Here is a 27771-nt window from a genome sequence, read left to right as displayed (position 1 = left end):
TCATACTTTTGTTACCATTTTCTGTCTCTATTATCTCTGCTTAGTATCACTTAAATCTCTGTTCTTTGTTAATAAACTTGCTGTTTTATTATAGATCCATCTCAGTGCTGCTATATTAAAGTGAAGCGTGCATCCTCTACTGAACCAGCAGACGGGTGTGTACTCTGTCTCTTTGGAGACAGTGCACCTGGTAATTTCTGTGAGTGTCCAGTGATAGGGGCTGGATGCTGCAGAGGAACTGGGGGCAACCAGAGTTCCCTGCCAGGAAAGGAAAGGACTGGCAGAGTCCTGATGAGTTTGCTGGGTTAGCTAACAAGCCAGAGTATCAGGGAGCTGATGTACAGTTTAGCAACAGCAAATCTCACTTTCACTGAGGCAGAGGGGTAACAATGTGGCTTACAGTTCTGGACACCCCAAGATAGCATCACAGTAGGACAGGAGGTAATTGGCTTAGGCCTGGTCTACACTAACCCCCCAATTCGAACTAAGGTACGCAACTTCAGCTACGTGAATAACGTAGCTGAAGTCGACATACCTTAGTTCGAACTTACCGCGGTTCAGACGCGGTCCACACGCGGCAGGCAGGCTCCCCGTCGACTCCGCGGTACTCCTCTCGCCGAGCTGGAGTACCGCAGTCGACGGCGAGCACTTCCTGGTTCGACTTATCGTGTCCAGACCAGACGCAATAAGTCGAACCCAGAACTTCGATCCCCAGCCGCCGAACTAGCGGCTGGGTGTAGACCAGCCCTTAGACTGTAGCAAGGGAGCTTCCTAACGACAAGGGTAGTTAAATCCTGGAATAGGTTACCTGGGGGGGTTGTGGAATCCCCGTCACTGGAGGTTTTAAGAACAGATTGAACAAACATCTGTCAGGGAAGACCTATGTTTACTTAATCCTGCCTCAGGGTGGAGGGAAGGACTAGATGACCTCCAGAGGTCCCTTCCAGCCCTACATTTCTAGGATTCTCACAAGACAGTGGAAAGGCTCAATTTCCACTTGAATTTCTGTTCCCAGTAATGTTTTTGTTTTACAGCAAAGCAAGGCAGTGGTTTGGTTGGAATTTGCTGCATGATCTGTACCTCTCTCACTAATGGAGATGTATGTCTCTTTGGGTAATTGAGACCTTTATCTTTTTTCAAAATCTCCCCCCTTTTATTTTATTTTTTTTTAAAGCCACAATGAGAAAACAGTTGATTGTGGTGATATAACATGAATACAAATTTCATACACAATTTCAAACACCATGTAAGATGTTTGCAGACAAAACTGAAAAAATAAGACACATTGACCGGATAAAGTAAGAGCTCTCCTTGAACCACGGTGCACCTGTATAGAGACCATTCCCTGACATAAACACTAAGAATGGTCATACCGGGTCAGACCAATGGTTCATCCAGCCCAGTATCCTGTCTTCTGACAGTGGCCAATGCCAGGTGCTTCAGAAGGAATGATCAGAACAGGAAATCGTCGAGTAATCCATCCTCTGTTGTCCCCTCCCAGCTTCTGGCAGTCTGACATCCAGAGCATGGAGTTGCACCCCTAACCATCTTGGCTAATAGCCATTGATGGACCTATCTTCCTCCAAGAATTTATCTCATTCTTATTTGAACCCCGTCATACTTTGGGCCTTCACAGCATCCCCTGGCAATGAGTTCCCCAGGCTGACTGTGTGAAAGTTGTGTTTCAAACTTGCTGCCTATTCATTTCATTGTGTGATGCCTGGTTCTTCTGACATGCCCTTCTGTTCCTGTTCTACCCTAACCCGCAAGGGTTTTGAGTTATCCCCTGGTGTTATCTGACAATCAAGACCCCCATAAGGGCATTGAATTGATAGGTTTTGAGTTTACTGTGTAACATTAGGATATTGGGTGGGTGTAAGTGAGATTTATGTGTCCCTGCCTTAAAGGTCAGAGGCTAAATTGAGTGTGTTGAGAATAACTCACTTTATTCAGAATTCTGCCTGCAACTAGACCACCTCAGGCTGTGAACTTGTCATGTCCCAAACTCAGCAGGGCCTGGTCAGTATGTGGATGAGAGACCTCCAAGGAAAACTAAGGTTGGTACAGCAGAGTTCTGAATCAGTAGGCTCCACTCCTCTAATTAAGTTAGTACAATGCTGACAAATGCCCCAGCATGCTTTGCTGTGGTGGGTCTTTCTTATAGATGAGACATGACTAATCATTAAAGGGTTTGTCTTCACTTGGAAAATACATTGAGATTACAGAATCGCAGCTGTGTTAGTCTGTATCCGCAAAAAGAACAGGTGCCACAAGTACTCCTGTTACATTGAGGTTAGCAACTTTCATGACCCCTCAACCTTTTTTCTAGTGAAGACCCAAATTAGCACCTTCTACCTCAATGTAGCATATTGAACTCTACCCCAGGTGGAAGTCTACATCGAGGTAGAAGGTGTTAAATTGTGTCTTTATCAGGGAAAAAGTAAAGGTGCAATTCAAGGTGAGCTACACTGAGTGTGAATACTCCCAAAGAGGAAGGTTGTTAGTACCCTTATCCTGGCCAGCCAGGATATCCCAGCTAACTTCTTCTACCTCAGATCATAATTTTCTGTTACCTAAACAACCTCCCAACCCCATATAGTTTCAGGTGGGGAAAACTTTCTTCACTTTCTCTCCTAAAAACGAATAGATAAACTGTGCTGTGTAATGCTGGTGCAGAATGATTGCTTCATTCTTTTCCATTGGTGGCTGCGTATTAACGGTGGAGGAGTGATCCCTACACACATTATTTAACACTTTTTAAATGTTTTATATTTTCAAAGTACAGGTTAATCATCATGAAGTAATTAGGGCCACAAATATGAAATGTGGGTACCTACAATTAACTTCCAAATTCCATCTCCCAAGTACATGTAGCCAGATTGTGAGCTGAGCTGAGCTGAGCACCCACAAATCTCACTGAAGCCAATGGGATCAGCAGGTTTCTCAGCACTTCTGAAAAATCATATGGACCTTAGCTACAGGTCCTTCATACAGATTTAGGAGCTTAACTTTAGGCACCCACATCTGCAAATTTTGGCTCAAGTCTCAAAACACCCATGTGAGGTCAGAAAATATTATTAACCCAATTTTACAGAGAGCAGGCAAGACACAGAGAGGTTAAGGGACTTCCCCAAGACCAGGCAGTGAGGTACTAGCAAAACTGGGATTAGCGTTAGGATCACCTGGCTCCCAGCATCAGACTCAATCCACTATATCATGTTGCTTCTTCTATTTTCTGCTTTCAGTTATATGCAAGCACCAAAGTGCTCAGAAATTATATAGTGATGCATGAATTATAAACAAGTACATCAGTTAGGCTTTAGGTGAGCTGTAGCTGAGAGCAGAATTTGGCCCACAGTATATGAAGTGCATTGGCATCCTTCTGAATGAAAAGAACTACATGCATTATGTTATTTCATCTGCAACTTTCATGTAAGTTGTAAAAGGCAAGAACAAAAAGGGTTGTTTTTATAAAGAGCTGAGAGGCTGGTTTCAGCATTAATTATTTTTCTCTGCTAGTGAGTCAAGAAAAGGTCTTTCCATCCCTTCTTTAACATCTGCTTCTTTAGTCTGAGTTCTCTTGCTAAAGGAGGTCGGTTGGCTTCTGGCAAATCAAAGTGACTTTAGCTTAAACAATAATCAGGCATAGTGCCTTGACACCGCCAAGGGTAACATACTGTTGCTGCTGGATTTATCTGTGAATCAAGGAAGATTCTTTCTAATCATTGATTCACTATTAAAAATACATTAAAGGATGGAAAAATTATTGAGAGATACCTTGCAAGTTAAGCTAATGTTTCCAGTTTAACTGAAATGTTAGATTATCCACAATTGCCCTGCCAGGCCGCTGGAGAGATTCAGTTAGTTTCAGATCTGTTTTCCGATAGTGTCTTCATCTTGTACCAACAGCCTGAAAGAAAAATTCAGGCTTGGTAATCAGGACTTTCTGTTATTTACAAGCCTGTGGCTGTGTTTATACAACCTCTCATAACCTTAGCTTTGAGTCTCCTTCTGAAATATTTTCTGTTACACTAAGAAATCCAGTAAAAGTTTCATTTATTTTAAAGCTATATTATTTCCTGGCTGATTTACACTCTTCTGAGATTCCAGGCAAAAGTTACAATTGGAAGGAAGATTCCAGTAAGGCTGCAAGGGGGAATTGGGTGAAATGATTTAGAACTACCACAAGTGCTTATATCTGTTTTCACAAGATACCTTAAATCCTGAGCTGGGTGAAGACTATAAAAAAAAACTGCCTGCAAGTAGTCATTCCAGTTTAAAATGAATTTGATTCAGCCACCTGGTTGCCTTATTTGTGTTCACAGTCTACAAACATTGAAAAGCGTGTGTGGAGAGTTCACTGTCAAGCATTCATGCACAAGTGGTGTATTTTACAGGGGATGGGACCCTGACAGCAGTTCCTCAAACCCCTCACTAGAGCCCTGGCACAGAGGAAATTAAAGTCAAACATGGATCTAACCCCCTTCTCTCCCATTTGCAAGTAGGACCGTGACCCACCAACTATACACAATTACTTTGTGGGAATGAGAGGAGAGAAAATTAAATTTAAACTCTACATCCCAGCCAATAAGTATTATAATCAGAGTAATTATTTTTAGAAATGACACCTCAGACAAGTCTGTGTGGTCCAGAGAGGGAAAGGTATTTTCTAAAATTCCCTTAATGTGATTGTTAGAGAACTGCTTGTGAGCAAGTCATAGAGTTAAAAAAATAATTATAACATTAATTTAAGCAAGGAAATCTTGATCCAGTTGCAGACATTCCACAAGGAGAAAGAGGCTAAATTCATTGAGCAAATTATTCTCTCAGCTCTACTTAAAACATGGCTTGCTGTAGGCAACTGGATATGGAGCACTCTGTCTTCTCCATTTAGTAATGTATTTTACATTGCCTGAACGTATCAATGAGTGACTGACATACCCCTAAGCATATTTTGAAGTAATTCTTCTCATCTCTGGTCTCCCCTACACCCACAACACCCCCCTTTACAATACCTATTAAACATAGTTGCTAAAATGATATTCCTAGCCTGTTGATCTGCCCACATCACCCCGACTGCCTTCAAATTACTCCACTGGCTCCCCTTTTCCACTGCAGGTTTAAATTTCCTGTACTTGGACTCCAGGCCCTGCACAGCTCTGCCCTGCCTGCTTATACATCCTAGCCACCCACTGTGTCCATCTCCTAATCCAATGGTGACAGCTTCAATGCCCTGTTTATCAGCTTCAACTCCCCTCCCTCCATATTTCCTGAGCTAGTCTGAAAAGCCATTCTCCACTTCTCCTGAAGAGCTCCATCTTCCATGACTCCTACAAGAAAGGAGTCCAGGACATGTATTTATTTGTGTATAGACCCTTTTTTTTTATTAAGTGTCTGTTTCACATTGCTAAGTACCTGTCGCATCTTCGCTGAGTATCCACACAATCTTAGTGATGCAATCCATGCCTTTCTCCTCTGCCCTCACCCTATTGTTTTGTGGCACCCCTCTTTTTGACGTTATCTGAAATTAGATTGTATTCCCTTTGGGACAGGAAGCACATTGCCTTAGCTGTACCTTGAGGCAACCTGCACACTCTTGTAAATAATATTGCATATGATGTTTGGATGCTGTGCTCATATCCATATCACCTGTGTTTATCTTAAAGAGGAATGGCAATCTTGGCTGGATTTTCTTTTGGACAAACCAAAAGAACCATTTTTTGTTAGCTGTGGTCTCAGACCTGGAAGTGGCCTGGCTGGATTTACTACTTGTTAGATGATAGCTACCTATAATCAGAGACATCTTCTCTCGAGCTCTTAGTACCTCTCGGAAGAAGAAACTTACATGCAGCCCACAAGCCAAACCTGGCTCACATAGCTCTAAAATGTAGTTTACAATTGTCCTGATCATTATCAGAGGGATGCAGCTAGTAGAGACTACAGGTCCCCATATGCAACCCTGCATCTGGATTGGAGCAGATGATGCCTTGCAGCACTGGGACCAGTAATTTTTCTAGCATGTATCTCCCTATTAAAAGGAGAAGAAGGCTGAATTCTATTCTGTTTTATACATATTAAGTGTGGCTCTCAGGCTCCTGGCAAGTTCCTTCTACAGACTCCAGCTGAATGAAATTTGGCTACCTCTAACATGAAGACAGATGACTAAGGCCCCAACCCTACAAAAAATCTACACACGCACTAAATTCTAAGCATGTGAATAATCCCTTTAAGTTCATGGTACTACTCCTGTGCTTAAAGTCCAGTACAAATATGTTTGCAGGATGTGGGTCTGCAATGCGAAATATTCTGACACTGTCAATAGCATCATCCTGCAGTTACTGTCTCAAACTCTCATTTTAGCAAAGCCTGAAGGTGACTGTAACCTTCTGCCTACCCCAGCCAGGACACAGAACCCCCTTTGTGTTTATTTACTAGGTTTTCACACGTATTACGTTGCTTATTTTCCACATGGCAGTCTCTAACATTGTAAACATGTTTTCATTTTCTGATGGGGTGATGCTCTTCTCTGCTCTGTTGAAGCCCACCTCATTGTTTATCTGTAGCCTTTATTTGTTTTCTACACAATAAGAGGTTACTGATTTGATCTGATTTTTTTCGATCTCGTTTGTGCTCCATTTTTCTGTGCTTCTCTGGAGCTCAATTTCACCATCAGTAAAATAAGGATAACAACACATTCCTTCTGCACAGGGATGATGTGAGGATAAATCTATTAATGTTTTCCAGACACTCAGAAATGCCTCTAAATAAGTTAACTGCTTTTTGATTCAGGTGGTACACTGAGTATATGTAAGGCAGCTCATCTGAAATGCCAGGATATTTCCCTCTCCCCTCCTCTTAAAATAGAATACTTAGGTAGAACATGTTTCATACATCAAGCAGAAATCTTGTATGTGGTGTCGGACTCTCAGGCCATCAAGCCTTTGCGGTTGCGTAGGAACGGGTCAAATGGCGAACGATCGCTACGGCTGACTGTCTGGCTACGCGTTGAAGAAGACGACGCTCACACTGAGGTTACTAGAAAACTTCCATGAACCACTGAAATTTTACCCCTGGTGCAGCTGTACTCATTCCTGCCTCTGAGCCCATATATCTCTAGAAACTAATTCCAATAAACAGAGATATTGACAAACATCTGAAGGTACATGATGCATTCAGATTCAGCCACATGTTTCCATTCACATCAATGAGAGGAAAGGGGCTAAATCTCTCTGCTTTTACAGTTCCTGAATATCTTCTGACTGGTGATTGTTTTGCTGGTGTAGCCTATCAATATCTGAATTGATTGCATGGAACAATTAGTTGACTGAATGATTGTAATTTTGTTTCAATTAGTTAAATTGCAAATAAGGAACCCACTCCTGCTCTGAAGTCCATGGAGTTTTACTTCAGTGGGGACAGGAGCAGGCCAAAATCAGGTTACTAAAAAGCAAGCAGGAAAATCTTTTGCTTCGGGTTTTCTAACAGCAGGCAAGTAGCAGCGTGAGGAACAACAGAAAGGAGAGGAAGGTACTTTACAGAAAGAAACAGGCCATGAAAAGAAATAAAAATGAAGCAATCCGATAAGGTGTTTAATGCCTTGACAGTCAGGCTTTCAGTTTCCAAATAAAACACCTATCAGGACAAAAAGGCATGCTAGGAAATTGCTCACATTTACAGCTGTGTCCAGACAAAAACCTCAGCTCCGAACACACTCAAACTGGCAAAGTTTGGATCTGGATCCTGATCAACTGAATTTGGCAGCTCATCTCTACTTGCATTACAGCATCTATTATAAAAATTGAGCATAATGGGAGCAAAATATTTCCTAGATCCCTTTTGATTTTCTAAAGAAAGCTTCATCCTATCAACTGCATTCCTTCCCTTCCCACCTCCCAGGAACAGGCCTGGGGGCAACATCTCTCAAGGCAAATGAAAGGACCTTTTATTTTCTTTTGTGTGTGTAAATGTTGTGCACGTGAGAGGTGCCAGATTGACAGCTCTGGAATCCTATGTGTAAACTGACTCCCCAGGTTATTGATCCCTCTCATATGACAGGAGTATTAACCTTTGTCACCCTGACCCAGGTCAGATGAGTAGAACCAGGAAATAAAGTCCAGTCTCTTATCAGTATGCCTGTGTGTCATACATTTATTACAGCTTCTGTTTATTCCCAGAACAGGTTCAGAATAGGCAGTGTCAGTGTAAAGCTTCCCCACCCTGTACTGGGAACATGTCTTAACCCTGACTTGTAAGGAGGGTGAGAAGGTAATTCAGTCTCCATGAACATTACAATGTTGCCAACTTGGACAATTTTATTGCAAGTCTAGCAATTTTGAAGGTGTGCTATGAGCCCCCACCCCACATGCTGGAACCTGAGCATCTCAGCTTTCATTTAAGGAAGAAAAGTACGTTTTTAGCTCTCGTGGGTGCAGAGAAAAGCTTGAAAACATAGACCCTAAAGTCTCCAACACCAAAAGACAAATAAAAAGAGCCCAACATTTATTCTTATTTAAATCTCATGATTTTTGAGCCAAACTCATGATTTGGGAGCGCCTAAACCCATGATTTTTGAACGCATGGGCTGGCAATACTGCATTTAATCTGTGGTTTCTCTGCTGAGTAACCTACAAAGCGTGCCAATTAGTGCCAGCTGTGATTATTTTTTGTGTGACACATGTCCACTGGGAACCGGATAGAGACCTATCAACTCATTTCACATTGTCCGGCCTTTCATTCACACATCTCTTTCATTTGCACCCACTGTGTTAGCAATAGTCACCCTATGGGGCTACATTTCTCCTGAGATGTATTGGCCCATTATGTGCAATAGAATTTAAGAACTACATTGAAAGATAATGGGTATAGTGTGTTGTGGGTGGGGCTGATGGATCAGCATGTGGGACCCTAATAGATAGCTAGTTATAAACACCTGCTGTCAAATCCCCTGCTGAGCAGATGGATATTTCTCTAATATTATAATAACTGCACTGTCTTCTGTTGAAAATGTCTGACTTGAAACTTCTTGTGAGGAACTTTTTCTTTTTAATAAAAACTTCTTTAAAATCACATTCCTCCCAACACCAAACATAATATTTACCTATCCTCCCCCTGCCCCCAGTGCTGTATCACGACAGACAACAGCAGTAGTTAATCTCCAACAAGAGGGGGGTCAGTTTAAGACGATTAAGTCAGAAACTATTTTTCCCTCCATTTCTTTTGCTTTATTTTCTCTTAGGAGAGATCACAATTGCTGTTCTATGTGATTACATTTAAACTCTGAGCTGTCCTAATTTTACACTGTAATGTCTGTGTTAGACATTGAAAATGAAGCCCTTGTTGCCCCGTGCTAAGCCTCTGTGGGGTGTGTGTGTCTATAAACTCAGGGTTAATGGGTTACAATAGAGAAGAACTCCAGGGATTAGATAGATAGAGGCATTAATAGACGGTCTCCCCCAAGGGAGAGTCAGTGAAGCATGCTCCCACATGCCTTTGATGCAGGAAAAGGGTTGTGCCTGAATCACGATGGTTGCGTTTGCACGGAGATGTAGCAAACTGTGGAGGTTTCTTGACTATTTGTCGTTAAGCTGATTTCCAGGTTTACATTTTGAAGCCTGTTCAGCTGAGGCAGAGGTTAAGGGATGCAGCAAGTCAGCTATGGTTGGCGCCTTCTCTAGGGACACTATGCTCACATCAAAGGCTTTAGCTAAAGCTTTTACCTCTTCTTCAAATTACACTGTGTCAAATACTAATTGAGAAATAACCTAAAGCTAATAAGGACTCATTTGCACTATCAAACTAACCATGTTTATAATGTAGTATGTGTGTACACATTGTATTCTGAATGCCCTCTAGTGGTTATTGTTACTATAGTACTACTTACGGTAATATGGGAAATTGCCTGATGAACTAAACTAGTCAGAATCCTGAACCAGAAAGGAAGGGCTTCTGGGTGGGGAGAGTGGGACAATGTAGCAGAGTGGGTTATTAGCAGCACATTTCAAGCTGTCTCTCTCTTTCCTTACACTAAATAAATAATTAAATCCCATGTGTGTACAATATACCACGGCACTTAATCCTGGTTCAAAGTCTGTTGGGGATAAAGTGGATTACAATGCAGTCTGGCTGACCAGTGTGCATGGAGACAAAGTATTATAACAGGATTAAAAACCCTTCTCTCCTTCAGTTAAAGCAGATTTGTTTGGGTTTTTTTAAGATCTGGTTATAACAGTTTGGCCCTGTGAGCCATGCAATACTCCGAGTAGCTATAAGATTAAACTGTGCTTAGGCACCTCTTTAAATATGGTTCCTTATGATAATGTCATGAGAGCCTAAAGGTCCTATAGAAAGGAGAAAAGATGGTCTTAAAAGAACAACACATTTATTTACAGCAAGAATATGAAATAAACAAAGGAAGGAGGTGTTAATCACAACAAGTTAGAGTTACATAAAGTCACCAGGGCGTAAATTGTAAGTTTTGGGGGCTGTCTTTTTATTATGTGCGTGTACAGTGTCTAGCGCAATACAGCCTTTATCTTGATTAGGGACCATAGGCACAACCATAATAAAAATATTATTGTTGCTGTTATTGTTGTTATCATTATTAATAATAATATTTAATAATTAAGGAGGAAATACTCCATTGTAAGGCTGAACTGCTGCAGCAAAAGGAAAGAAGCAGAGACTTTTGAATTCACTGGTCTTCTGCCGTCCCTGTAATTTCCTGCATTCCTATGTTCTGTTTGGGAACTGAAATATAAGACATGAAAGGGCTGATGGAAGGAAGGTGTAAGAGGGGTTGAGGAACCTGTACAGTGGAGTTATCATTAATGGAAAAAAGAAAAGAAAAGAAACACATTGACCCTTCTTTGCACATGAACCAGAATACATTCCTGTTCTTTCCACGCAGAGAAAGTACTTAAAACTTTCACAGTAAGCTAAATGGCCTTTATCCAGGCACAATGACCATTGCTTCTTTAAGCAACCCCCATTAATTATCATGGTCTTAAAGAGTGTAATCATTTAGCTAGTGGCTAGCTACATAATAATGCTTTTGCCTTTTATTTCAAAAGGGAGGCATCACATTGTCTGTATGCTTGAAGGAATCCCAGGTTGCTAAGTAATGGATATAATATGATTGAGAATGAAGGTGACCTATAGAAGCATGGTAAATACATGATTTTCTCTGCTCAGCAAGTGAATTTTGATTACAGCTCAGCACATGCCTCTGGTTTTAAGATGCTTGTGGCATTCTTGTGAAAGCTCATGAAAGGAGAAAGTACAAAAAGCTGCAAGAAAGAGAAACAGTCTTCAAAAAACCTATTTATACCCACATCAAATAAAGAAAATTGAGGGCGATGGTTGTAATCTTGTCTGTCCTTGTTTACAGCTGCCTGTGTTAGTCTGTCATACGAAGAGAAAATAACAGTGGATCAATACAGCTATCTGCATTGATATTTTAGCATTTTTTAAAAAATACACTAAATGGAGCATAAGCCTCCCTAGTTAAGTCTTTTCTGCCTGAGGAAGAATATATGTTTGTAAGTGTGTATTTTACTGCCAACACAGAGACCAGCGCTAAAGGAATTGGTAAAGTAGCACATTCTTTGCAGTCATAGGGCTGAATTCTGATCTCAGATACAGTACACTGGAATGAATCTGGAGTAATTCCATTGACTTCACTGAAATTCCTCTGGATTTACCACCGTGTTAGGAAGACTGGAACTTCACATAATCTCTCTCTGAAGAATATTAGCATTTCCTGGCATTGCATTGGTCAGTAAACATCTTGGTAAATACAGGGTCACTGAATCATGTAAAATGTACATAATGTGTAACCAGAGAGCCTCAGATTGGGCTTGATCCTACATGCACTGAAAGCCCCCATTGACTTTAATGGTGCAGGACCAGGGCCCTGGTGCAAACTGACTTCAGTTGCGCTATGCCAGTGTACACCAACGGAGGATCTGCCCATATGGGATGTGTCAAGATAATTGATTGTATAATGAAATGTGATAAGCCTTTCATTTATTATTCGTATTACAGTAGCAATCACATCAGTGCTCCATTGTGCTAGGCGCTGCACAGATCTGGTCGCTACTGTAAGAGCGATCCCTGCCCAAAGAGATGACAATTTTAGTGTGAGCACAAATGTTCATCATTTTGAGTGAGGAAAGTGCCTGTGCTCATGGCCCTTGTTCTCCGTCAGATTTGTACTCTCATTGTTACATCTTGTTTTATATTTTAGGATTGTCCAAAAAAAATTATGGTTAAAATGACCAAATCATGGATCGTCAAATATGGGACATCAAAGTTTGTCATAATACTGTAAGGCACCTAAGGAGTATATTTGGCTTTTTATTTTAAAGTAATACATCACTTGTATTTTAATATATTGGGACACTTTATTTCTAAAGTTCATAATTTAGGTAATTTATTATATATTTGTACAGTGCCTAGCACTATGAGGCCCAATCTGCTTGTAGTCTTTAGCTGCTAGCCCTATGACAGTTAAATAACAGTTATCATTATTCTTATAACCAAATATGGAAATCTTTGAAAATATTTCACCAGTATCGTGTTCTGTGTCAAGTTTCAAGTAATAGTTAGAGCACTTATAAATTAATAAGTTTGCAGCACACTTCACTGTACAAGTCATTGTTTTTTTTCACATTTAAATGGTTTCTTGACCACACTCATATCCCCCTAGTGTTATAACGTATGTAGAGAAACAGGCTCAGTGGGCCTGATCCTGCAAACCCACCATATGAGCCACTCCCATGGAAGGAAAGAGGAGTTTTTGTTATGGGTTCAATCCTTCCGCTCCACCAAATCTGAAACTCCCATTTGCATCAGTGGGACTTCTGCATGTAAAGCCCAGTGAAGTCAATGGAAAGACTCTTGACGGCAGTGGGCTCTGGATCAGGCCCCTGAAGGGCTCAGCCGCTATGAACTCAGATAGTGAGACACTATTTATTTCTGGGGATAAAGAAGAGAAACACCAAATTGTTTCAAAGCATTGGAATGTACAGACTGCAGCTCCAACCTGAGAGAAATTGTTCTGATTAACTGCAAGCCCAATCTGCTGAGGTGCTGAGCACCCTAAACTTCCACTGCCTTCCATGGGCACTCTACATCCTGCTGGATTGGCACCTGTCTAGGCTCTGCTGTACCTCAACTGGCAATAACCTAGGACACTCATTTCCTGCTTCTTGTTGTTGTTTAAGCAGAATGATTTGATGGTTTCCTGCTACTGTGATACATCAAAGGGGTTAGGGTAGAATTATCCATTTTGTTAAAATATCTTCCATCCACTTAAAGAGTCTGAATATTTCTTTCTACATAGTTCCTACCTATTCTGAACAGTCACATCATACCTTAAGACAATCGGATTTTTAAATAGGTTGTATTGGTGGGGGAGGGGGAGAATCACTTTGCAAGAGATGAGATGAGAAGTGAGCTAGTCGCTAAACATTCCCTTTGCAGACCTGAAATGCCTGCCCTACCTCATCCATACTGCTGGGGGCTCCCAACGTGCTCTGGGCATGCTTAGAAATGGACTTCTAGAAATGACCTCTTCTCATCAGTGTGACTCTCCAAGATAGTGTTGTCCGACACTGTAAATAGCATTCCTAGCAGCCTGCATTTTGTGAGTGCTACTTTCTAGAATAATGAAAAACAAGATTGTGGTGGCAATAACCAGTGGTATTTTAAAGGCATTTAGGTGCCTACCTCCCTTTGACCCTGAGTTCGGAGGCGAGACCCGGTCTCTCAAAGGATCCCCTAACGCCCTATGCTGGGAAGATGTTCCCTTTGAGTTCCTGACAAGGACTTTGGAACAGCCAAAGAAGAGTCTGCCTAAAGAATCCAACTGTGGTTTTAGATAGCAGGACAGGACATTCTGTTCAAGAGAGGTCGGTGAGGACCTCCAGCAAGCCAAGATGGGCACTGATAAAACTGCTAATTTGTTACCATAATAAACCAATTAAAGACTCCCAATAGTCTGTTTGCCTCAGTAGTTGCTTGGCTTCTCTCTAGATGAGATCACAATCATTGGGTTTTGGCATAGGCTCAGCTACTGCCACGTTGTCAATGGAAATCTAGAAACTTACTAAGAGAATAGAGCAAGAGGGTTATTTTTATGGTGACTATAAATGATTTTGCTTTATTAAGGCTAATTTAAACTCATGACTAAAATATGTTCCCCTTGCAAATGACTAGGGGCACTTTATATGCCAGATGAAATTGTTCAAATTCCCTATAGAAGAAATAGACAAACACTCAAAGAAAACCTCTTTCTCTCCCTCTTCAGCTTGCTAGTCAGCAGCACGTTACCCTTTGGTATCAGACAGTTCGGAAGGATTTCCAGGATCTGTGTTTGCAATGTTTCACAAAAGGAAACAGATTTTCATTAAACTAACTTTTCCAATAATTTTTTCCAAACATTTGCCTCTTGAATATTTGATACACAGATGAAGGGGGAGGGGGGAAGCTACTAGAGGGAGAAGCAACAACTTCACAGTATTCCCTGTAGCCACTGATTGCTTGCCTTTAGCTCTAAAGTAAAACAAACAGAAAGACCATATGAAACAGTCTCTTTGCTAGTAATGTGTTCACAACAATCTGTCCTATTGTGCTAGAACATCATTTCACTCCCTATGGAGAAACAAATGAGTAGCATAAAACACTGGAATAGAAACATATTTTTAACTCACCTTTAGGCTGTGTGTTGGGTTTACAACACAGACAAGTTGCCCAGCAGCTGAAAAAACCCTCTTAGCCTTGTAATGTTGAAACCTAAGGTGAATAAGATCTAATACAGCCCCAAAGCACTGGGTGAAGAAAAGCATCACAACTTTTGTTGTTGTTGTTTGGTGAGGAAAGCAATGAAGGAGACTGTCAGTCCTTGAGACTGGGGAAGGAGTGCAGCCTGTGAGAACTACACTCCTGCACAGCTTAGCATGCCTTCATATTCATCATCAAAATAAGATGGTTAGAATCTTGCAGCAGTGGGTCAGCCAATCAAAAGGACCGGAATGTTATCCTTGAGGTCCAGAGACAGCCAATAACAAATGCTCCCCCCTCCTATAAAAACTCCCTGATGAATTGAGCCTGGTGGAGAATGCATTATTGAACATTACCATACATCAGCACATTGCATTTATCTTGTGATTACAGCCAGCCATACATAATGCTGTGGAGATATGCAGACAAAATTGATTGTTTAATGTCTCCATTTATTAATTGACTTAATTTAACACCAGAGCTCTCTAATACCAAGGCTAAATGTAAAACATTAAAAAAAAACCACCAGTAAAACTGTGAGAAAGTAGCCAAATGGATTAAGTATACTCTGTATTTTACTTACAAAAGCAGCTCAGGAGAAAAATCAAATATTAGGAGAGTATTACAATTTCTTCTAGGGATTAAGCAGAAGCAGATCTGTATATATAAATAAATCTATGTGTGTGTGTGTGTGTGTTTGCAAGCTGCAATTAGGATTTATGGCACTCTGACTTTTTCTGAATCTTATTCTCAACTACTTTTCAGCAGAGAAATCCCAAGTGCCCTAAAACATCTTTCTTAAAAATATAAGACCAGCTCTTAAGCTGGCGTAAATTGGCATAGCTCCATTAAAGTCAATGGAGCTATTCTGATTTACACTAGCTGAGGATCAGGTCCATGGTATCCAAAAAGTAGTAATTACTGGATGCTGGAACTAGGAGAGCACAAAAAGGCACAGAGCATGCTTCTAAAAATAATGAAATACATGATGCATGAATGCACCCACACAGAGAAACTAACACTGAAGGAAAAGTGGCTTGTAAATCAATGGAATAATTACAGATGCAGAAGGCTTTTACTTGTCATTCATTTGCATAGTGGTGGGCAGCAAATTGCTAATTAACCACTAGATTGTCCTAGACATTAAAAATGGAATTAAGATCATGCATGCAAAATAATATGCTTTGCTTTATTATTACCAATATATCTCTGCTTCGGTGGGTAAGGGACATTGACCTAAACCATCAAGACTTGTTAAACTTGAGTCCCATGACAGGGCTTTGCAGGGGTGGAAGTTCCCTAGCAAATGTGTGGCTCAAAATGCTTATTCATTTTGTGGGACAATTCTGTGTGATCTGTTGCTCTGCTTGTTAATAAATCAAAGAGGGCTAATTTAATTAGCTCTCTGCCTGTACTTCCTATCAGGGTGCTATTTAGGATTGCTGGCTAAGTACTCAGATGGCTTATTTAGCCTTTGTAATCCTTTTCCCTTCAGAGCATAATAGATAAAAGTAGCTCTTTGTTGTTGTTTTTTTAAACATGAGACCAGCTTGGATCAGAATTCTGCTCATGACAGACAAGCCCACATACCGAGCCAGCTCCAATCTGTGACTGAATTGTCACAACTGCTAGTTCCTAAATCAATACTGTCTCTGCCAGACTGCAGAGGATCTTTGCAAAAACCTTGAATAGATAAATGTGTGGGATATCGTGAAATTCTGGTACAGTAGGTGATGCAAAGATTAAAAAATGGGGAACAAAAAGTTTGCTTCAGAATTAGAACAAAAGATATTCCTTGCAGTTCTGAGAATATGTATTGAGAATATTTTTCAAGTAAGCTTGAAGAACTGAGCAAACATTATAATGAATTTATTTGATTAAATTTAGCCTTTTTCTCTTCATGAATTATCTACAGACTATCAGTTTTTTAAATTTATTTGTTATTTGAAATTGTTCACGCACTTTATGTGAACATATTTCAACCTAGGAGTTGTCAAAGCACATATTTTGCAAATAATGTCTCGTACTAATGAATGTTGTTCATTACTTATGATGTGTGATTTATCACTTAAGTCACATGGAATTATTTCTGTTTCCGTGATTGAATGGCTGAAATGTTTATAAACAGTAAGGACCAGATTTTTAAATGTATTTAGGTGCCTAAAATTGCAGATAGGTGCATAGTGGGATTTTCAAAAGTGCCTTGGTGACTAACTCTGGCGCTAAATGGACTATCAAAGATACTGTATTTCAAGAAGGCAATATACTGACATTTTCATAGTCTTTCACATTCCACAAGTAATTTTCCAAATAACTATTCACTGCCATGATATGTTTGCACAAAATGACTTGCAAGAGTGTGAATACAACTGAATGTATCTTGTGGTCATTATTTGTGTTCATGTTCATCAATAGTCTTTTGCAGAATTGGACCTAGCTATAAATTCTAAGGCATAAGTACTTTATAATTTCCATACCCTTTATTTCTATTTTAAGTATCTAGGGCCTAATTCTCCTCTCACTGACATGAGTTTTACAGTGGTGAATTGAATGCAAGGGAGTTACACACCAGTGTGAGTGAGAGGAGACTCCAGCCCAGACACGGATTTACTTGATCAATACAATTTAATTACGAATCCCTCGTTTCTATAGCTCACTACTACTAAATCCAAAGGTAATTTAATTCCACATCATCTGACCATGGGCTAGATCCTCAGCTGAATCTGGATCTGGTAAATGAGCACAGCTCCAGTGACACCAGTGCAGTAAGTGTGTGTTTATCATTGCATAATACTTCACATGATGCTGTTACTGCATTGTCCTCATGTGATTATAGGGTCAACCGTACAAAAAGAGCACAGCGGATCTATAATGTAAGGGTTAAAATGTTGCTGGTGTGTTCATTAGACCTGTATTTCCCCATTCCCCCATGATTTGCTCCTTCTAAAATTCACATGCAAGCTGAAAACACTTGTTAATTTGTCAACATTCCCTACCCATTGTCTGAAGAAGAAAACAAGTGGCTACACTGTAGAACTTGACAGGGATGGTTCAGATGCTGCAGCTGCAGGGGTCCCCCAAGTCTCGAAGTCTGATGCCGTCAGAGACAGATGGAAATGCTATTGTGAGGTTTTGCTGCTCATGTTACAGTGTTGAGTAGTGTGGGGTACATGCTGACCGAGAGCTCTATGGAGAGATTGAGTCTCCTGGGGAGTTAGGAGACCTGTTTCTCCACTGCTGTAGTCCACTGTGTAGTCACTTACACTTGTGCACAGTGAATGCAGGTGGTGCCAAATGCTGTCACTGCGCACGTTTAAGTGTGCAAGGTGCAAGGCAGAGGTGAGTCAAGCCCAAGACTTGTTCCCCGAGGGAATTCCACACCATACCCAGTTTGTATGGCTAGAAGTTTCAGGATATTTGTGAAGTCACACTCTGAATGTTGGACCTTCCAGCCAGGAGCCACAGTCATATGACTTTCTAGACTTGCTTGTACCAGCATGAGACCTAAGTTCCTAAAGAGACTATTGCTGCGTTAATATTTTTAAACTCTCCCGCAGGTACCACATTTTTGCAGAGTCAAAGTGTCCGTATAAATTATGGATAAACAAGGCAAAGAACAAAGTGGGTGAGAAGTCAGAGCTTTTGCCAGCCATGAGGTGAGGCTGCAAGGAGGCTAGGACCCTGGAGCTATCTAGTTACTACTAACACACTCATCGCTGTGGTGGCTAAGCTCCTGAGGCTAGATATCCATTTTGCCTGCTTTGTTTTTAGCGGGAGTTGCTGTGGTGAAATTGAGACTCTAGTTAGGAACTGCAGGTATCCAGGCATGAGGAAAAAAGATTGCAAAATGCTAAATTGAAAAGTTTCAGTTTGATTTTTTTTTTTTTTACTAGACAGCTTTTGGGGCGACCTTTTAAAATTCTTCCTTCTCTTTCTCCTTTCCACATCCTTACTCTCTCTGGATCACTTCTCACAAGTGACAGGCTCTCAGTATATTGGTCCAAATTCTGTTCTCACTTACACCTGTGTAAATCTGCATTAACTCCATTGAAATCAAATCAACCACTCTAGATTTATTCCTGTATAACTGATATTGGAATCTGTTCCATTATGCTCCAGTGGAAGGAAATTAAACGTTTTCCAGACAGCATTTGTGAGAGCCTGGATCCTGAGGAAGGATGAGGCAGACACTGCCTGCAGGATGCAGTGCTTTATGAGTATCTACTCAGGCAGGTTATTAGCCTGTTTGCATGACCCTATTACTGACTCCCTGTAAGTCTTCAGGCAAGGCTGCTTGAAATAGGACATCCCCGTATACATATGGCCCAGGTACTATAGATTTATAGTACCTTGGAACACTCAGGTCAAGCAGCTGTGCTGCTGCCCTCTTGCAGGTACAGCCTGGATTAGAGTATACTACCTTCTGCTTTGGGGAATGACCCCTTGTACATATTCTATACGACCTTTATAGCTACTAATTTGTTCTTGAACCTGATACTAGTTCTAATGCATTGCAACATCACTACTTGAGCCAAGCTGCACATCCATTTTCTGCCTGGCAAGAGACTTCATGTGTCCATTCACCAGGTCATTTGGAAGATACCTGCTACAGAAATGGTCACTTTTCAAGCAGTACAGCCTGCAAAAAGTAGCAATAAACTAGAAAGGAAGGAGATGGCAGGTTTCAAATACCTAAACCTGGCAGGTTTTACTCAGCCCTAGCTCTTTCCAAGAATGGATTTCATTCCTGTGCCTTTGGAATGCAACCTTAAAAACTGTAGAGCTGTCTGCTGTATCTGGGGTTTAAAAATTTCCTGGCAGTTTTTATGAGTAGGCGGGTTTGTACCTATAACCTTAGTCAAAAATCTCACTCTCCCCATTTATGGTGCACCAGACTGTACACCTGGAACCTGATTCTGTTCTCACTGATGTCGGGGAAAAGCATCCAGGAGGGCTGATCTTTCCGCTCACTCTCAGCAGTAAATCAGAAGTAATGGCACTGAAGTCAGTGAAGTGTAAAAGTAGCGTAAGGGAGAGGAGAATCAGGCCCATAGATATAGAATCCAGATGGACCATTATGGCCATATATTCTGATCTCCTGCATAACATAGTAATTTATTAGCACTCAGTAATTACTGCATCAATTCCAATAATTTATGGCCGAATTAGAGCAGTGGCTCTCAACCAGACGACTGTACCCCTTGCAGGAGTCTGATTCCTCTTGTATACCCCCAAGTTTCACCTCACTTAAAAACTACTTGCTAATAAAATCAGACATAAAAATACAAAAGTGTCACAGCCCACTATTACTGAAAATTGCCGACTTTTTCATTTTTACCACATAATTATAAAATACATCAATTGGAATATGAATATTGTACTTACATTTCAGTGTCTAGTGTATACAGCACTATAAACAAGTCATTGTCTTATGAAATTTAGTTTATACTGACTTTGCTAGTGCTTTTTATGTAGCCTATTGTAAAACTAGGCAATACCTAGGTAAATTGATGTATTCCCTGAAAGACCGCTGTGTACCTCTAGGGGTACACATACCACTGGTTGAGAACCACTGAATTAGAACATATATTTTTAGAAAATCTTGGCTTAAAGACTTTTGGGGGGGGGGAGAATATTTAGCAAAGAATACTAACACATTCTTTACAACAACTTTGATAGCAGTATTTCTGGCTTTGGACATTGATCAGATAGCCTCCAAAGATAAAGAATACAAGAAAAGACCATTTTTACATGAGCAATAACAAATGCAGAAATCAGTTCATGAGGACTGGCCCTCTGGGAGGAGTTTTTAGTCTGAGGCACAGTGTCTGAGACAGTTTAGTCATCTGTCTAAAGAAAATGTCCTGAGGTGTGGCAATTACTACTATGAGAAGAAAACAAAGAAAAAAGCATTGCATAGAGATATTTTTAATGAATGATCGTTTCAGTTGAATGCTTTCTCCCATGCTGCTTCTTGTGTCTGTAGAAAGCTCCCTGTAAACATCTGCAAAACTAGCTCATTCTCCTCTGTGGTGGGGTGTAGAAACCCCACACTGGGCAACCAGGGGTTAAGGAACAGCTCTGGGCTCAGCCAGCCCTGCCTCGCCACCACGTGTAGGAAATGCACCAACTGGAGGAGGAGTTAAAAGTCAGGGGAGCAGCTCACTTGCTGGCAGACCAGGGAAGAGAGCAGACCTGCATCCTGCAGCTCCAGCCAAGAAGAGCTGAAGGAAAGACAGAATCTTTCCCTAAAACAACTGCCCAAAGGTCCCTCCCTGGGGGGAGGGAGGACCTGTCACAGAGATAGCCTGAGAGGGAAGCATTCTTCTCCCACTCTCATATGAACTTCGGGTTTTGTTAATCCCCTTTGTTTTGTTTCGACTACCCCAGCAGGGGAAAGACTTAGCACCATTGGCGCTGACTCCACGGAAAAAATAGTGGGTGCTCAGCCCCCACCAGCCACCCACCAGCCACCTGCCAATCAGTTGCTTGGTGGGCCCTGCCAATCAGCTTTTTAGCAGCCTGCAGGAGGAGCTGCGGGGAGGGAGTGGAGCGGGGTTGGGAAGAGGTGGAGCGAGGGTGGGGCCTTGGAGAAAGGTGTGGAGTGAGGGTATAGCCTCGGGGCAGAGAGGGGGTGGAGCACCCACCCGAAAAGAAGAAAGTTGGTGCCTGTGGTTAGCACTGACCTGGTATGGGGACAGGGCCATGCCACAGCAGGGGGCAGGTGCTGCCCCGAGAGAAAGGGAGCTACCACACTACACACAGCCACCAGGAGGTGCCTTGTGGTGAGTGGACACCCTTCACGCTGCTTTAACCCAGATGGTAACTTCGGGACAATTGCTGGGAGGTGGCAGGAAGTGGCCCAGGGAGGACAGCCTTAAGTCCCCTGGTTGTCAGATCACTGATAGCCCTCAACGGGCCCTGGGTTGGAGCCCAGTAGAGTGAGAGAGCCCAGGCTCCCCTACCAACAATCTGTCTGCCATTCATGGAGCCAAAGCCCCTGACCACTAGGCGATGCTCCCCTACCAACCACCCCCCTGTCACCTACTCCTTCAATACCCTCCTTTAAACTTTTCTTTGCTGTGACACCTACACAAACATTGACAATGGCTAGGCTGACAGTGTGCTAAGACCACAGCCTACCGTGCTGACCATATTGTACAGTTGTTTCCTTGTACTCCTCAGTCGGTCTATCTGTATCCGTTGTGTCTTGTCTTGCACTTAGATTGTGAGCTCTTTGCAGTGAGGGTGATGGTTTTGGTCTGTATTTGGACAGCATTTAGCACAATAGGGTCCTGGTCCATGCCTGGGTTCCTAGGCACTATGATCATACAAATAATAAAGAATGCCTCCTCCCCCGATTGGCTATGTAAGTCTGCTTAGTCCCCTTTATTGTAGGCAGTTTGTACCACTGCAGGCTTTCAACACCGTCCTCTAAACCCTTCTGGGATAAGGGCCCTCTTATCAACGTGTAACTAACCCCTCCTTAGGCACCATCCATTAACTTGGCCCACGGCTCTCTCCTCAACCACATGGTGAAAGTCAAAGGGGCTGCCTGCACAACTTACTCAGTACAGACCTGCTGAGCAGGACTTTTCTTATTAACCTTCATTCAGCAGAAACTTACATCTCCCTCTGGCACAGAAGGACATTAATGCTATAAGCGATTAAAAAAGACACCTCTCCAATGTGATTATTATTAGTAAGGAGTATTCTAGCCACTGGGTCAAGAGGGGAATTCTGCATTTCTCCTTGAGGGATGTCTGGTGCCCAGGGAAAGAGGTTGCCTCCATCTTCTTAATTTGTTCCCATCAAACTGCTACATTTTTTATGACCCTCTGCTGGTTTATTAACAGGACAGTTTATGGCAATATCTCATGCCACTTCTATCTGTGAATGTTACACCAGAGAGAGCGAGTCTCCTTTAATGCACAGGAGCAACACGACAGCTTGATAAAGACACATCACACTTTCATGCTGTTATTAGGTAAAGTAACCGCCATGATTTCCTCTTTGTGGTAACTGCCCGGTTAAATTGTCAGTGTAATATAGTGCCCACATGCGAGTCATGCTGCATTGGGCTACATCAGCTCAGAAAGCTAATGTAACCTAATAGCACATATCACATTGTGTCAGTGGAAAAGAAAGTGCCCAGAAACAGGTTGTTTCTGCATGAGCTGTAGCTAGCGCAACGAGGCATCCCTCTAATTTTTAACAGGCTTTAGGGGCTGAGTTATTTCAATTGACAGCATGCCTCATTTTGAAAGGCTGCCTCTCCTTTTGTTCATGCTCTGGCATTTGGTACTGAGTGCTACACTTAACCTGAGTAAACAGCAGCCAGCATCGCAGATTGGAGACAGCACTGGTGTCACCATATAATTTTGTTACTGTGCTCTTATCCCCAGAGCTGATTTGTAGTCAGAATTTTGGTTCTCTCACTGAGCAAGCATTAAGACCATCCCAAATTGACTGTAGGCTTTTTGTCACCAAGTTTACGCAGGGGGTGGGGGAACCATAACCCCTTGAGGGTCAGTGCATGACAGTCAGAAGCAAGAGAGTCCTAGAAAGGGAAAAATGTTCTGCTATGATAGCAAAGCATAAGCAGCTTCAGAAAGCACAAGCAATCAGCACTATTCCCAGGGCTTAATTTGTGCCAGGGCCATGCCCCGGCACCTCCGGGCTTGGCAGTTCATAGCCCCGGCACCTCCGGGCTTGGCAGTTCATAGCCCCGGCCCCTCTGGGCTTGGCAGTTCATAGCCCCGGCACCTCCAAGCCTGCCAGTTCATAGCCCCAGCACCTCTGGGCTTGGCAGTTCATAGCCCCGGCACCTCCGGGCCTGCCAGTTCATAGCCCCAGCACCTCTGGGCTTGGCAGTTCATAGCCCCGACACCTCTGGGCTTGGCAGTTCATAGCCCCGGCACCTCTGGGCTTGCTGCATCAGTTATGAATGTAAAAAAATTGCCCCAACACCTCTTTCATTACAAATAAAGCACTGATTATTCCCAACCATGTCATTCCTTTCTCCAACACACAGACGGGACGCCCAGTTAGGGCTTGTCTACAGGGAGCCGCAATGCACATTCCAGGGGTGTGATTTCTAAAGCACACTGAGGCGCTGCGCATTAATTGGTCTGTGTCAACCCCACTGGTGCGAACTATAAGTTCCCTAGTGCGCGAGGGGCCGAACCTCTTTGAGAAAAACTAAAGTGAACACGAGGACTGTCTTTAGCAAGGCCATTATATGGCCCCCATCGCTGTAGGAAGGGAATACCCATCGGATATGAATACCTCCAAGGAGCTTTATGCTGTATAGGGCATTGCTGAGCAAAGACTGCACTGTTCTGCAGCTGCGTTCCTCCTTGTTCTTAGCTTACTTGGGTCAAAACCCCCGAGCCACCCTAAACCCTGAGTTACACCGGCTTCTGTGGGTGAATCCCAATGGATGGCAGAAATTCCAGGTGGTTGGGGGATTCCAGCACTGCGAGGTGCCTGCAACCCCTGTTCTGCCAATGAGCCCACAACCAGCTAGCACAGCTGCTGAATGGGCTGCTGTGGCCATGGATAGCTAGAGTGGTCCTTGCACTGATTCAGCACGAACCCCAGGGAACCTCTGCCAAAAAGGTTCCTTGGGAGCTATTCTCCCCTGGCTGAATCCCCGGGAAAGGGCACTGATGCAAACACTGCCTGACCTGTTCCGGTGGTGAATCCCCCATGTGGCTTCAGCTGCCCCACTAGTGCTGGAGGGTGAAATTTGCACCCCTCTGCATTTATTCTGCATATGAAGAGCTCTCTGGGTTATATTATAATCAGGACTCCAAGCTTCTAATCTCTGCCACTGACCTTGAGTAAGTCATTTAACCTTGCTGTGTCTCAATTTACCCATTGGCAAAATGGACATAATATCTACTTCACGGGGGTGTTGTTGAAGCTTAATTAATAAATGTCCTCTAAGCTCTCAGACTCTTGGATGGGAGGCATTACTGATGTGCCAAGTGTTGTTATCATAATTACTATGTCTTATTGTATTACCGGAGGCCTCCAGCCAGCCAGAGCTGCACCAGGTGACTGCTTGCTAGCATTGTGCTCTTTCCCATCCACATGCACCAAATGCAACTTGGCTGCCAATGGTATTTTTCAGATAATAAATCCTCCAGCAAGTTCAAGTTAAACACAGCTATGGCGGAGACAATGCAAAAGTGGTTCTTGTCCAGCAGGAAAGATCACTTGTAATCATACCACACTTTACTATCTAATCCTCTTCCTCCTCCAAGAAATTCATGCGCCTCTGACTCAGCTTCTGTTCCCACGGCACTTTGAACACACAGAGCCTGATTCTGATCTCAGTTATACAGTGTGAAGTCAATGGAGTTACACTGGCATAAACATGGTGTAGATTAAATCAGACTGGGGCTAATTAAGCGTATTATTATTTACCCCAAATTTCTCAATTACTTGTTCCTCATCTCTTCTCATTTGTAATGATGTTAGCTGCATTTCTGCCTTACCCATGTGGCATGGCCCCTTTTTCCACACAGAAAATGGAATAGACCCCATTGCTCTAAGAACCAGATTGTGCTCTCAGACACGCGTGTGCAGCGTCCCTTTAAGTCGGTGGGATTTGAACGCGGGTTTCTGATGCCAGAGTTTGACACCAATGCACTTATTTCACCTGTTCAGGGTCATGAAAGAAGAAGAGAGATGACTAGTACGTTGTGAAATGAATTCATGGGCTATGCTTTAGTCTAATCTACCTTTTCAATTATGTTGATGTTAGTGGAGGAAACTGATTGATACTGCGCTCATAGGCCAGCCAATTTTAGTGAAAGATATCTAGCTTATGCAGGGTTATGCCCTGCAGCTACCCTGCTTTCTTAACTACACGTGAAAACTAGTTTCTCTACAGCAGGTTCCTCATGTCCTAGAAATAGGTCATGATGTCTACAATGAGCTTTTAGATATCTTGCCACAACCGACTTACTGCACAAATGCCAAGGTCGGACAATCTACAGAAGGTTATCTTAGTAGTATCGCTGCTCCAATCTGTTTATGGTGTCTTTGCATTTTAAGTGGAAAAATAATGCTTCAGATAGGGTCAGAGCAGCAGCTGATCTTAGCAGCTGAGTGTTGTATGGATTTGAATGGTGGGAATGATGTAGCTATTGGGGACGCCAGAGAGGAGAAGGAGGCTGTAGTAATCAACACAGGAGACGAGGAGCGTCTGACTGAGAGTGTTAGCTGTGTGGGCAGAAGGAAAAGACTGGCTTTCGGATATAGGACAAAGCATGAGGATATGGTCTGGATGTATGAGGTAAGGGAGAGAGAGAAATCAAAGACTTCCTCAAAGTTCGTCTCATCAGCTCTCTGTGACATTCATAAGTTCTGTTGTAATAACTGGGCCTACAAATTTACCCTCACTGTGAGCTCAACTGTAAAATGTATATAAAAGTTCATAAAATATCACAGTAACCTATAATAACAAATATTGATGGGAAAAGGTAGGAAAGGGATACAGAAAAACTGAATGAGTCTAAACAAAAAAGCCTCCTGATGTAACTCAAGGACAATGTTAAAATCATGGTTGGTAAAAACAGAAGCTGTGGAACTGGAAATTAATGAACCAAAATTGATGAGTTGGATGTTTGGCCTAACTGGTGAACAAAATCACGAGGGGATGGGCTACGCCACCCATCATTCCCTTTGTGGGGCCTTAAAGAAAGAAACTTTGGGGGGAAAATACGGAAGTGCAGATGGAGGCTACTGAAGTGAGCTTCACAGTCATGGCTGCCACCCCCACCATCTCCTGGGACAACAGGCCTTTGTCCTAATACCGGCAGATGTCCTGAAAGAGGGACCCAGATGATGACTCCACCCCTATCAGCTCCAGCTGAATCCCAAACACCACCTGAGATGAAATGTGATTGGACCTTTAACAGCAGCAACAACAACAGCTTTCCCCAAAAGGACGGTTATCGCCATCTTTGATACCATCTAAGAGACTGTCAAACAAGAGGGTTTTTCCTTCTAAAACTCTTTCCAGTTACAGGGAAAGGGAACGAGGGATGGTGTTAAAACAAAAGCCTTACTTAATACTTCACATTTCAAATGCGTTAGCCAGTTTTGTTTTGTTTTCTTTTCTGAATCTTTAATAAAAGGTTAAAAGGGTTTTTAACAGTGTGTTTGCAGCGGTAAGCAGGCTGAGGTCTCTGTATACCAACCCCAGACCTTGTTTAACTGTTTAATGTTGGACAGTGACTGGGTTATGTTAGCACCTTCGACCCATTTATTCCATCTGCATTAATACAACAGATCCCATCCTGCCCTGTCCGCAAATACTTTCAGTTCTTTGATTGGTAGCAACGAGTATATTTGATGTTGCAAGTCTGGGTTACAAACCTGGGTTTGCATTTTCACTCACGGCATTACTTCCTAAGGGCTAGACTGTACAAACTTTACTTACCTTGTTGAGCACATACCTCAGTGGAACTATTCATCCAGGTATCTGCTCACCAATGTAAGGCTTGCTCAAGCTAGCCCTAATACATTACAAATACAATGTGTTCCAGGTGATGATATAAGAATAATCACTGAAAGCCATATTATGGCCTGGATTTCAATGAGGAGGTCAGTTTAATGTGGATGACATGATACAGCCTTTATTTGAGGCAGGGCTATTGGAAAGACCCTATTGCTTTTCTTTCTCTCTTTTGAAATACAACTCATTTATTCTGATATACACCAGTAAGAAAGAGCTTCTGTCTCTAGCTCGCGACAATTTTTTAAATACAAAAATGAACCACTCCTGCAATCAAACAACAGTTGGAGTAGTTTAAAATAGTCATTCAAAGGGAAGATAGTTCTAATTTGCTGTGAATCTCTTAATCGAAGGTCTGTGTCCCAGAAACTGACTGACTGCTCTTGAAAGTGTGACGAATTTTGTCTCTGTGATATTCAGCCCTTTATTTAATGCTCTGGCATTACATTGCTACAGGC

General features: G+C 42.2%; 1 protein-coding gene across 1 annotated transcript in view; it reads right to left on the bottom strand.

Moving 5' to 3' along the window:
• Positions 1–14931, bottom strand: part of LOC113406443 (seven in absentia homolog 3-like) — a 63146-nt gene extending 48215 nt beyond the window's left edge. The window contains exon 1 of the mRNA XM_026651422.1: positions 14712–14931. Coding sequence (XP_026507207.1) covers positions 14712–14846 — 135 coding nt within the window. The 5' untranslated portion in view covers positions 14847–14931. The remainder of the gene's footprint in view (positions 1–14711) is intronic.
• Between the last annotated feature and the right edge of the window lie 12840 nt (positions 14932–27771).

Source organism: Terrapene carolina, unplaced genomic scaffold (assembly GCF_002925995.2).
Source record: "Terrapene carolina triunguis isolate 2854851 unplaced genomic scaffold, T_m_triunguis-2.0 Scaffold18, whole genome shotgun sequence".
NCBI classification, from domain to species: domain Eukaryota; kingdom Metazoa; phylum Chordata; order Testudines; family Emydidae; genus Terrapene; species Terrapene triunguis.
The sequence above is the reverse complement of the archived record's forward strand: the minus strand, read 5'-3'. Positions and strand labels throughout refer to the sequence as shown.